General features: G+C 49.0%; 2 protein-coding genes across 2 annotated transcripts in view; one reads left to right on the top strand and one right to left on the bottom strand.

Annotated features, from left to right (window-relative positions):
- Pcid2 (PCI domain containing 2) overlaps window positions 1-5,413 on the top strand; it is a 26,176-nt gene extending 20,763 nt beyond the window's left edge. The window contains exons 10-14 of the mRNA XM_028766334.1: window positions 1,771-1,871; window positions 3,325-3,398; window positions 3,513-3,638; window positions 4,812-4,935; window positions 5,212-5,413. Coding sequence (XP_028622167.1) covers window positions 1,771-1,871; window positions 3,325-3,398; window positions 3,513-3,638; window positions 4,812-4,935; window positions 5,212-5,301 — 515 coding nt within the window. The 3' untranslated portion in view covers window positions 5,302-5,413. The remainder of the gene's footprint in view (window positions 1-1,770; window positions 1,872-3,324; window positions 3,399-3,512; window positions 3,639-4,811; window positions 4,936-5,211) is intronic.
- Window positions 5,414-8,391: 2,978 nt separating this feature from the next.
- Proz (protein Z, vitamin K dependent plasma glycoprotein) overlaps window positions 8,392-12,509 on the bottom strand; it is an 11,280-nt gene continuing 7,162 nt past the window's right edge. The window contains exons 7-8 of the mRNA XM_028766310.1: window positions 10,859-10,976; window positions 8,392-10,005 (exon numbers count right to left, since the gene is read on the bottom strand). Coding sequence (XP_028622143.1) covers window positions 9,512-10,005; window positions 10,859-10,976 — 612 coding nt within the window. The 3' untranslated portion in view covers window positions 8,392-9,511. The remainder of the gene's footprint in view (window positions 10,006-10,858; window positions 10,977-12,509) is intronic.

Here is a 12,509-nt window from a genome sequence, read left to right as displayed (position 1 = left end):
AGCCAGGGCTGGTCTATTCACACTGCCACCCTAACATAGCCAGGGCTAGTGTATTCATACTGCCACCCTAATATAGCCAGGGCTGGCGTATTCACACTGCCACTCCACACTTTCTCTCCCAGCTCTTCCAATTTACTTTAAACCTGAATGGTCTTGAGCCTGCCTTTGGGGTTGCTGAACTATTTTGTGCTCTGAAAAAGGCTAGCCCTGTCCCTGAGTATCTGTCTCAAGATCTGTTTGGAAACCATCCATCTATCTATCCATCCATTCATCCATCCATCAATCTTTCCTTCCTTCCTTCCTCTTAAAAAATTAATTTCTTGAGAATTTCTTACAGCGTGATGTGAGTATATTCATTCCTCCCAACTACCTCTAGGTGCGCCCCCCCCTCCTTGCCTCTCCTTTGATTGTTTATAAAATAATGTTTATTTCAGAACCTCCTCATCCCTTGTCTTCCTGTTTTAGTTCCTGGGTCCAGAGGGTTCACAGGACCTTCCCGCCTGGCTGTCAGGATCATTCCCTTCCTTCCCTTCCTTTAAGATTTAGTTTTATTTTATTGAGTGTTGCCTGCATGTATGTAAGAAGTACACCGCGTGCATGCAGGATCCATCCAGGGCAGAAGACAGTGTCTGATTCTCTGGAACAGAAGTTACAAATGGTGTTAGCCCCCCAGTGTGGGTTTTGGAACCTTACCTGAGTCCTCTGAGAGAGCTCTTAACCGAACAGAGCACACAGAATCATAACAAGCCCATGTGTGCTGCCCCTGTGTGTACTCTTGGCTGTGGGCTTTCCACTACAGCTCCACCTAAAGAGCCTCACTAGGAGCACCTCTGCGGGCTTCTTAGTGAGACAGCCTGGAGTGGGTGACACGGGCCTGCCCCAGTGACAGTTGCCTCCAGGTGTGAGATTAGCTTCACTTTGGCATAGCCACACTGTCTGAGAGTAGAGCTGCTCTCAGTGCAGACTTCCTCAGCCCCAGACTCCAGTCTGTGGGAGGTGACCTGTGCTTCCAAATGTATTTGTTGTTTTGTAGTCATGCCTAACAATCCAGGAGAGACTTTTGTAGCAAGTGGGATTCTTACCTGTGAGGGAAGTGTGTCTCCCAACACTGCTCCTCTCTGAACCTTCAGGCTTTGCACCTGAGGAAAGGCTTGTTCCTGCTCACCATCTTAACAAGTCTCATTCGTGGGGTAACCCTCTGAGTTCTATGCTGGCTGTCACTGGACAGTCTGCCTGAGGGAAGGGCCTCTTGGCACACTGAATATTTATTTTCTGTATTCTTAAATCTATTAGGTTCAGACTCTTTATCTGAAATGGGAGCCCCTTTAAAAGTTGTGGGCGGAACAGACTTAGATTACAGGTTACTCAGTGTTTGAGCACATGGTGGTTTTAAGTGACAGGCTCTCTGTGTGCTGCCCACGGTGGGCTTTCTCACTTCTGAGTCTGAGTAATGTTGTAGAGACATTACATTTGTGTTTCCAGCTTGAACAGTAATCTACTGACCTGCAGGTGACTGTAGCAAATGAGAATCTCAGCAGAAGTTAATGTACATAGTTCCATTAACTATGCCACCTCTGAGCACCATGGCAGGACACCCAGGCAAATTCTCGATGAATTTGGGGCTGTGGATTTTACTTAAGGAAAGTCACTGGTACAGAAATGAGGCAGGGCTGCTGTTAACTGGTGTGGGAAAGGGTTGTGGTAGAATAGGTGAGGGTGAGCATGCTGGGCTGTGTACTCGGGTATGACATGAGGGCCTGCTCTCTGCAGCTGAGGAGTACCTGTCGTTTGCCTTTGAGCACTGCCATCGCTCCAGCCAGAAAAACAAGAGGATGATCCTGATCTACCTGCTGCCAGTGAAGATGCTGCTGGTGAGTGCGTGGAACGGACTCTGTAGCTCGCTCGCCGTGTGGAGGGATGTGCTGGGCCTGAGCACAGCCCAGAGCACTGTGTGCACGCGCCTGCATGGCACACATGCACGGCATGCCCTCACAGTGCCAAGTCCTTCCAGAAAGTCTGAACTGTAATAGTCATGTAACAAAGGAAACAGTATGTGTTACTTATAGTTCTTAGAAGCTAGTCATTTCAGTGAGTTAACTAGAAAGGAAAATCACCATTCCAGTCTACCTGTAGGAATCCTAATCATAATAAATAAATATTTTTGAGACAGTCTTCTGTACCTCAGGTTGGCTTTAAACTTAATATAACCTAGACTGTCCTTCAACTCTGATCCTCTGCCTCCTCTTCCCAGCTGATGGGCTTGCAGGTGCGCGTCACCTCAAAGGTCAGTTGATAGTTGAACAAGAAAGCCACATAGGCAGATCTAGTCAGCTGGCATGGTGTCAAAGTAAAGTGCTGCTTTCTCACATCTGAGACTAAACAGCTGTGGAGGCAGGGAGCGCCGCCTGTGGCTGAAGCAGATAGTGGAGGAGAGCTTATGATAACGGGAAAGCAGGGAGGTTGCCCTCTCCCTCCCACTCGCACTGAGGAGTGAGCAGACCGTTCTCAGCTAACTCCTCTGAGAGGAGTTCCCCAGCCCTGTGCTTATCCCAGCATCTCTTCAGTTACCACCGCTCTCAGGACATAAGTGGCAGGGCACATGAGGTCACGACTGAGGTCATACCCATCGAGTTGCAAAACTGGTGCCCAGGTTCCCTTATTTCTTGACCAGAGTTGCTGTTCTCTATCATACTGGTACATGGATGTTTTATGTTTCTCTGTGTGACTGTGCAGACTGCAGCACTCACAGATATCAGAGGGTGACTGTCCCTCCTTCCGCTAGCTTACTGATATGATACATGGATGTTTTATGTTTCTCTGTGTGACTGTGCAGACTGCAGCACTCACAGATCTCAGGGGGTGACTGTCCCTCCTTGCACTCTGCAGGGATTGAACGCAGGTCCTTAGGCATTATAGCAGGTGCCTTGACCTGCTGAGCCTTGTGCCTGGCACAGCCTGGGCTGTAAAATCCTTGTTCAGCTTCATACCTTTGGTTCGCTGTGCTTTGTCTGTTTCTCTGTTCAAAGGTAATTTCTTGATGGGAATCTTACTGATCTTAAAAGTGGAAATATTGGGACTGGAGAGATGGCTCAGGGGTTAAGAGTGTTTGCTGCTCTTGCAGACATTGGTAATTGGGTGCCCAGTGTCCATGTCAGGTAGCTCACAGCTGCCTGGAACTCTAGCTCTGGGGGATCAGATACCCTCTTGTGGCCTCTGGGTACCTGGACATGTGTGACATACACTACAGACATACTCGTATATACATTTTTTTTTTTTAAAAAAAGTGAAAGTGTTTCTGTTATGGAAAGCTAACTTCTGTCTTAGGGTCACATGCCAACCATCGAGCTCCTGAGGAAATACCACCTGATGCAGTTTTCAGAAGTGACCAAAGCTGTCAGGTAGGCCCGTACTGTCACACTGTTTAAGAGCAGGAGGCTAATAGAGATTACGTACATGTTGACCTGTCTTTCTGGGATTGCTCTGTGACATTCGTGGTGTTTCTCCTCACCCAGTGAGGGCAACCTGCTGCTGCTCAATGAGGCGCTGGCAAAGCATGAGACCTTCTTCATCCGCTGTGGCATCTTCCTTATCCTGGAGAAGCTGAAAATCATCACTTACAGGAACCTCTTCAAGAAAGTGTGAGTGCCTGGGCAAAATGCTATCCCGCAAGCATGTGGGCCGGAGCCTGAACCCCAGAGTCATGTCCAGGCTGGAGGCGTGCAGGCCAAATTAGGTGTGAAAACAGCAGAGACAAGGAGAGCCTCTTTCAGCAAGGTGGAAGGCAAGGACTGGCAGCTGAGATTGTTCTCTGAACTCTGTATACGTACCTGCATTCTTACAAATATACACCCTACACACCGTACACACACACATACACACACATACACACACACATATACGCATACACACATACACACACACACATATACGCATACACACATACACACACACATACACACACACATACACACATACACACACAGCAAAAAAGAAAGCAGGCTGCCTTGCAAAGGGCTCCGGTGGGCAGTTGATGCAGCCCAGTGTAGCCTATGGGGACAGCATCCTGACCCTCTTGGGACAGAGGCTGACCTGAAGGCCGTGTAGTGACATAGCTTGGCAACAGAGTCAGCATGAGCTCGGGGTGCCAGACACCTCCTGCCTGTCCATGCTGTGGAACCATTGTCCTCTTCCCTTTGCTGCCATGGCAGCTGGCTTATCCTCTGTCACCACTGTGTGTGTCAGGGAGTTTGATGTGAGGTTCCGTTTCCTGTGCGATGCTGAGCACTGGCTCTTCTGAGGCCTTGTCTCAGCCTCCTCAGACACACAGAGACCTTCTTACAGCTGAAGGCAGTCTATCAGAAGTAGTAAGGAGGAGTCGGAATCACAGGACATCTCAGAGTTGTGATAAAGTATGCATTGAAGATTTAGTAAGCACTCAGGAAATATCTAAATATCTATTCCTGCAGTGGATGCTTACAATACCAAGCTTATGTAGTACTGTATTCAACAGCTATTGTTTGCGGGCTGTGTTTTAGAGTGTGTCTTATCATCAGCAGCTGTTGTTTGCGGGCTGTGTTTTAGAGTGTGTCTTATCATCAGCAGCTATTGTTTGCGGGCTGTGTTTTAGAGTGTGTCTTATCATCAACAGCTATTGTTTGCGGGCTGTGTTTTAGAGTGTGTCTTATCGGTAAGAACTTAAAATATGTATAAACATTTGCTCACCAAGTGATGTCATTTCCTGTCCTCTGGTTCCTCCTCTTGTCCCTGTAGTACTGAGTCTTGTTACTTACAGTAGTTTCTTTTCTTTGTAGATACTTGTTACTTAAGACACATCAGCTGTCTCTAGATGCCTTTCTGGTTGCTTTGAAGTTCATGCACGTGGAAGACGTGGACATTGATGAGGTCCAGTGCATCCTGGCCAACTTGATATACATGGTGCGTGGGTCTGCCTGTTCTCAGCAGGGCTGTGATGTGGTGCTGACCTCACCAGAAGACCTTTTCTATTTATGAAGGCATTTTCTAGTAGAACTAATTTTTTCCCCAGTAAATACTATTCACAGGGCCTCGTGTGGGTCAGTGCTGAGGGCTATATAACCTGCATTACTGTGTTCTCTGCCATGTGTGACCCCAGGGAAGGGAGTGGTCGTCATCATGACACATGCGATGTGACTGAGACTCAGGTGTAAGCCTCTATCTTTTTCTCTGTCTCAGGGTCACATTAAAGGCTACATCTCCCATCAGCATCAGAAACTGGTCGTCAGCAAGCAAAACCCTTTCCCTCCACTGTCCACAGTGTGCTGACACCCAGGCCCTGCGGATACGGCTGTCCTCTGTCGCTTATGTCTCCCGGTGCTTCCCCGGACCACTGCAGCAGTAGCCAGCACCTGAGGGACTAGCCATGTGCTCTGTTGCCCTAACTCATGCCAGCCTTGCCAAGACCTGGGATTCTTTTCCAAGATGGACAGTCACCCTGCTGCTGGCCTCTGGTGCTTGTGAACTTCTGGGAAGGAGACAGCTGTGCTTCAGTTTTATGTTGTTTATGGAGGCTGTCTTTGTAACATTTTGTAATGTTTTCTTTCTTTTTTTAAAAGGTAATCCACATTTATACAAGTGGTGTGTTCTTTACTGTATGTTAGATAATGCATCTATTTTCATATGCGAAATCTCAGCATGTTGTGAGCTCAAAATGCTGGGTTAGCTCGAGGCTTCTTTTTTAAAAAGTAGAATTTATGAGGTGGAGAGATGGTTCAGTCAAGAACAGCTCCTGCTCTGCCAGAGGACGTGTGTTTGATTCCCAGCACCCACGTGGCAGCTCACAACCGTCTAACCCCAGTTCTAGGGGATCCGTTGCCTTCCTTGGCCTCCATGGGCTCCTGCACACACGTGTACGTAAGCTCACTCAGGCAAACAGGCATACTCACATAAATAAATCTTTGTTTAAGAGAAGCAGAATGTAGTCTGATGTAAATGTTTCAGCTCTCTGCTCATTTTTCTAGCAGTTCTAAAGGCTGTGGGACGAAAACAAGGCCTGGCTGTGGGGCTCTGGTGATGGCCCCGTCCTCTGCCTCTCATCCATCTCCTACAGCCACTGTCCTGCCGGGCCCTCACTCCGCAGCTGCATCTAGCTTAACTGCGTCCAGAGACCCTTCCTCTAGACAGTCAGCCTGGGAGGGGATTCAGCAGAAAGTTCTGGGTGCAGTGCATCCCACAGCACTGGAGATGCTCCAGCTCCTCCTCCTCCCCCTCCTCCCCCTCCCCCTCCCCCTCCCCCTCCTCCTCCCCCCCCCCCTCCCCCTCCTCCTCCTCTTTAATAAATAAATAGTTTATTTATTTAGTTATGTGCACTGGTGTTTTGTCTGCATGTATGCCTGTTTAAGGGGGTCAGATCCTGGAGTTACAGATAGCTGTGAACAACCGTGTGGATACCAGGAAGTGAACCCAGGTTCTCTGGAAGAGCAGCCAGTGCTCTCAACCACTGAGCCGTCTCTCCAGCCCCCATACTCCAACTTCTAAAGAGTGTGCGTTTCCTCTGTGTTATTTTGTTCATTTGTCCACATCATTATCTATGTATTTGTCTGCCTGTCTATCATCTCTCTCTCTCTCTCTCTCTCTCTCTCTCTCTCTCTCTCTCTCTCTCTCTCTCTCTCTCTCTGAGGCTCTGAGGTAGGGTCTTTTTATACACTAGCTGGTCTGGAACTCTATGGAGACCATGCTTCCTCATGATCCTCTTCTTGCCTCTGTCCCCAGACCAAGTGCTTGGGATTACAGGTGTGTGCCCTGGGCCCTGGGTGAGGCTTGTTCCCCTGTTTATGAGAAGTGCACTAAAGAGGGAAAGCTAACTATTTGTTAGTCTCTGCAGAGTTGTTGTAGTCAGAAGCCGTCCCTTTCACAGAAGAGCTGTGGGGTAGCTTACGTGTTCTCCACAGGGCCTGGGGCAGGACTTCCCCTTACCTGGCTACTTCATTAGCATCCTCTTGCAGGATGGCAGAATCACCCATCACTGTGCCGTGAGGCACCAACATCCTGACTTTGCCCAAGTCTTTGCCTGGTCAGGACTTTGTGGCTTTTGGCGTCTGTTCCATGTGATGGGAAATACGATCTTGGGGGTTGGAAGGTGGCTCACTCCTATGGCCGGTGTAGCCTTGGACTCACTGGGCTCAGTGGTGTGTATGTGGACAGCTTGTATTCTCCATGTCGTCATCTCCAGCTGCTGAAGCTGGGCTCCAGAGCAGGGCCAAAAGAAATGGTGCTGTTTGGTATGAATTGCACCACTTCCAGCTTAGCACACTGCCTATGCCCCTACACTGGCTGGAGCAGTATGTCCTTTTGGCCTGCATGTCCCTGGTCATGTCTCGTGACCCCAAAACTACTCTGAACCAGTAGCCCACGGTGTACAGGGAAGCATCTGGCATTGAGTATGGCCCCAGGCAGGGAGAGCTGATGATATCCCTCAAGGCTGAGCCTGCCCTCCTGTGTCCTCTGTGTCCTCTATGGTGTTTCCACCTGCAGAGCTACCATGAAGAACTGACCCAATAAAGTGGTGTCCTTGTAACAGTTCAAATATAGGGGTTGCTATGAGCATCCTGGATCCCATCCTTGTGAGTTGAGAAGCAACAGAATCAGTTTTTCAGGCTGCTCCAGGTAATTTGTTAAACAGTGACATCCCGTCAGAACCTGACTGAAGTGATAAGTAGTTGAACTTGTGGGTTAAAGAAGCAACTCTCCACAGTGTGTGCTTGTGTACCGTCTCTGGTGCCCCGTGTGTGGACTCCTCTCCACAGTGTGTGCTTGTGTACCGTCTCTGGTGCCCCGTGTGTGGACTCCTAGTTTGTGGGCACATGGACCCATACATTATTGTGGCTAGTTTGCATCGATATCAAATACACCCCCTTGCCTAAGGGTACACTGGTTTGGTCTATTATTGTTCTTTTGAGACAGTGCCTTACCCTGCAGCCCAGTCTGTCTTGACACCTGGGACTCCCTACCTCAGCCTCAGTTTACCTGCCTTTTCCTGTCCTTTGTAAATGTCATCACAGCCACACTTCAACTATCCCTCTTAGAGATGAGGGTACTGAGCGAGGCACAGGAAACTGAGGTCTTGCGTAAGCACAGCCTCACCGACTGCAGGGCAGAGCTGAGAGCTGCCGCACTCCTGGAATCCGCTGATTCACACAGTATGTCTAGGTACAGCCTTGTCAGGAGGTGCACGGCTCCCTTCCAGGATTAAGCCTGCTCTCCTTTCCCTAGCAGAATCAGAATGGGGCTACTCTTTTGTCTCACTGGTAACTCTGAGACGCCTCTGTTCCAGAGATGTCTGTGACAGACCAATTGTGACACAACCACGTGTGTTCAATCTCTCTTCACTCAGCTTCCACTCAGTAACTCAGCTGGTTTACAACTGATATTGATTTTATTTCACAAATCCTATTTTTTTTCCTTAAGGCCTCTGTTTAGATAAAAAAAGTACCAAGGAAACTCCCTACTGACTAGCTTTCATAGGGCCAGAAGTTCCAGGCTAGCTGCAGGAACAACAAAGGTAACAAGGGTCTTACCCAGTGCTGGACCCTCATCCACAATACTGACATGCCAGGCAAGATGCGCACACTGGTGCAATCGTGGCCTAACTATTATGGGGTAAATAACTGCTTTCTGGTTGATTTTGAGGCCTGCTTTACAGGGATTCCATGCCTGAGCTTATAATCTCGGCCAAAGGCTTGTGACTGGGGAGGTCATAGGCCTAGAAGCCGCTAGTGTTACTTTGCTAAGTGGTTATGTCAAAAATGGCCTTCTAAATATTTATGCGCGTACCCACAGAGCTGGACTGTTTGCAGCTTTGGTCAGAGAAGCTTCTTCTCACAATGGGCCGCAGTTAATTCGAGGATTCATAGTTAGTCAAAGCGTTGAGAGTAAGGGGCCGAGGGCTCCGTCCTAAGTGGGACATCGTAGTCAACAGGCCCCAACCCCACACCCACACCTCCGCCTCCACCCAGGCTTAGGAAAGCTTGTCAAAGAGAATGGAGAAGTGCATACAGCTGAGACATGGCGTGAAATGGTGCCTTCTGGTCAGACACTCACAGCAGCTGGAGTGACCTGCTCAAGACTGCACAAGATCAAGCCAGACGAGATTCTGACATAGATGGGGGTGTACTCCCTGCCCCACTCCTCACTGGGGAGCTGTTGGCAGTTGATCGCAGCTGGAGAAGGAAAAGTGTGTGGTTTTGAGGGTGCGCCAGAGGATGGCCCACACCATACACACAGAGGCAGTGCTAACTGAGCTTAGAGTGGATTCTCAGAAAAAAAAAAAAAGACAAGTGTGAGGGACACACTGAGGGCAATATAAATGGAGTTGGAGAAGGGAAACGGGGCGTGGGCATGTCCACATTTCATTGTACCTGTGTATGAAATTCTCAAGAGTAAAGAAACATGAAAAGTTCCAAGGAACAAGTGGTCATCTTCCAGTGCTAACTGTGACAGGATTTGACCCTCTGGCAGCCATGTTGTTGGATTTCTGCTACTTCATGATCTGGTTAAACCACATGGAGTATCTCGAGACTGCGGTGAGGAGGAGCACACGTGATTGCCCTGGTGGTGGTGGCGAGCCTAGGATCCCCGTGAGGAACCAGGTGCCCTTGTGTTCGCGGGTCACCACACTTCCCTCCACCCAAGACCCCATCACTACACTGCCCTTCTCACAGCTTGTCCTCGTGGTGACGGTTACATTCAGGATCTGTCCACATTCCTCCCCATCCACTTGTTTGACTGAAAGCATCATCGGTGTGGTAGCCAGGTCTGTGCCATTAAGCAGCCAGCCGCTGAGGAGACCCTCCGTTCTAGGGATGAGAACATGTTCTGCGAAGTCCCTCTCTGGGATACAGGCAGGAATCCCTGAGCTGGGACACTGCAAGGGCTTCTCCAGCTCCAGGAGTGAGACGTCGTTCTCCCCTGACTCCTCGTCATATCGCATGTGCACGTGAGTGTTCTTGATCCCGATCCTCAGGTCAGCATCTGAAATCATGAGCAACCAGCCAGCTTACAACGTTTCGTTTCCAAGAGTGAGCTAGCCACCAGGAACTGATTGCTCAGTGAAACCCTGGCGGGCAGCAGCCGTGTTCCTCCCAGACTTGAGTATGGATCACAGAGTGGGCCAAGCCGACTCGTTTCCTGGATCTCTTCACATTGTCCTCTAAAAAAGTCAAATGTTTATTCTGGAGTACAGGACAGCACGGTTAGGAAACAGGAGATGCTGAAAAGAAACGGCTTCAGGCCCATCTGAACATGCTGCTCGGGGCTGGCTTCTTGGCACATTTGCCTTCTTCAAGCGGGGTCTCAGCTACCAGCTTGTTCACAGAAGTATTTAAGGATAAGCAGTGAGACACCCTCACTTCGAGGCTCGAATTTGCTGTTAAGCACATCCATAGCCGGTTATAGGAACTTTCCAATGGGAGATATGATTGTCTGCGTTTTAGAGATGGAGAATGAAGCTACAGATAAGTCTCGAGATGAGATGGGATTGCAGCCCAAGATAATGGGGAGGTGGGATTTGAACCTGACTCCTCTGGGAGGCGAGATTTGAACCCAGCTCCTCTGGCCCTCAGCCAGCCCTCCATGTCCAGGTGGTAGCTCTACTGCTGGGACTCGTCCCGTACTAAATGCTACGTAGCCCTAGCCTGCTGTAGCCACATTCTACCAGACACGTCTTGGTTGTCTATGCTTGCAGTTTACAGCTGTCACTGTATTACTGATGCTGTTTCCTGTCATGCCTTATAAACAAAATTTCCAGTAGAAGAAAAACATGTCATCCCTCTGTTGGATTGCTTTATTTACGAGAGCTTAGAAAGTTCACGGAAGAGATACTTACTTGCTTTTACACTAATGTTGCTGTACAGTAATGAACACTTCGCTGTTGTTAACACAAAGTCTTCCTGTAGTAACACGCCAGCACAGAAGTCCTCTCCTTCAGAATTTGTTAATCTGACCTTTACAAAAAGAAAATGGCTGTTAGGGGCCAGTGTGACATCAGGGAAGAGTAAAGCTGAGCGGGTGTCCTGGGCACCAGGGACAGTCAGTCAGTGTCCACATCCTACGGTCTCTTCCGTGGTGTCTCCGACGCTGCTGCCAAGGTTAGAGGCCCTTCCTGACAAAGGAAAGTAATGGCTGTTAGACTGTCCCTCCCCCTGGAACAAGGGAAGCAGGCAGAATTGAAGGGCTGGTCCCTAGGGACATTGATCTCTCAGGGACCAGAGCTTTTGTGATTCCTGAATTTGTATGGTGCAAGGCAGCATGGATGCCAGTTTCAGGAGTCATGTGCATGGACGTGTGGGGAGAAACTACTCAAGGCCTGGGAAGCTTACTCTAAAGGGTCAGTGGGGACCGTTTTGGGCTTATGATTGCTCAAAGTAATGTGTTATACCAGCCAGTTGAAAATGTGGCCAAGCATTTGGTATACACAGCAGGGTCTTGTCTCTGTAGGGGGAGCACTGCACCGGCCTTCCCCAGCAAAGCCTCAAAGCAAGGTACAATCGCATTAAGCTGTTTCCAGGCATCTTACTCTGTTTCAGAGCATCACTGAAACGTATTTACAGAGCACAAAGCTTCCTGTAAATAATAAGTTACAGTTTACAAGCTCTGCAACTCATTAGTAGTCACCAGGCAGAAAAAAAGCACCCCACGATCCATGTTCCGTACTGAGGAGGAAAGTCAGCCAAGCTGACTCAGAACCAACTGTTAGGTGTGGGGACAGTGTAGGGCCGATAAAGCAGCGACCACTATTCCTGAAGCTCAAATAACTAAGTAGAGAGAAAACCCAAGTTAAATTTAGTGATGGACAAGGGCTGGAGAATTGGTTCAGTGGTTAAGAGCACTGACTGGCCGGGCGGTGGTGGCTCACGCCTTTAATCCCAGCACTTGGGAGGCAGAGGCAAGCGAATTTCTGAGTTCGAGGCCAGCCTGGTCTACAGAGTGAGTTCCAGGACAGCCAGGGCTACACAGAGAAACCCTGTCTCGAAAAACCAAAAAAAAAAAGCGCTGACTGCTCTTCCAGAGGTCTTGAGTTCAATTCCCAGCAACCACATGGAAGCTCACAACCATCTGTAATGGGATCTGATGCCCTCTTCTAGTGTGTCTGAAGACAGCGACAACGTACTCAGGTAAAATAGAATAATAAATCTTTAAAAAAGAAAGTGTAGGTGATGGATAGAGTACAGGCTGTGGATTACCATCAGATTAGATGCTGTAAAAGGAAAGAGTCCTGACCTTGAAGATGGCAGTCGACGTGATTCAGATTGAGACAGAGAGGAACCTGGAAGCTTACCCACCCACACTGTCTGCCTCACCCCACACTGTCTGCCTCACCCCACAGTGTGTCCACACACAGCCACACTGTGTCCACACCCACCCACACTGTGTCCACACACACACACTGAGTCCACACACACACATACATTGTGTCCACACACACACACTGTGTCCACGCATACCCACACTGTGTCCACACACACACACACACACAC

Source organism: Grammomys surdaster, unplaced genomic scaffold (assembly GCF_004785775.1).
Source record: "Grammomys surdaster isolate TR1022 unplaced genomic scaffold, NIH_TR_1.0 167, whole genome shotgun sequence".
NCBI classification, from domain to species: Eukaryota; Metazoa; Chordata; class Mammalia; order Rodentia; family Muridae; genus Grammomys; species Grammomys surdaster.
This window is presented reverse-complemented; position numbering and strand designations above follow the sequence as displayed.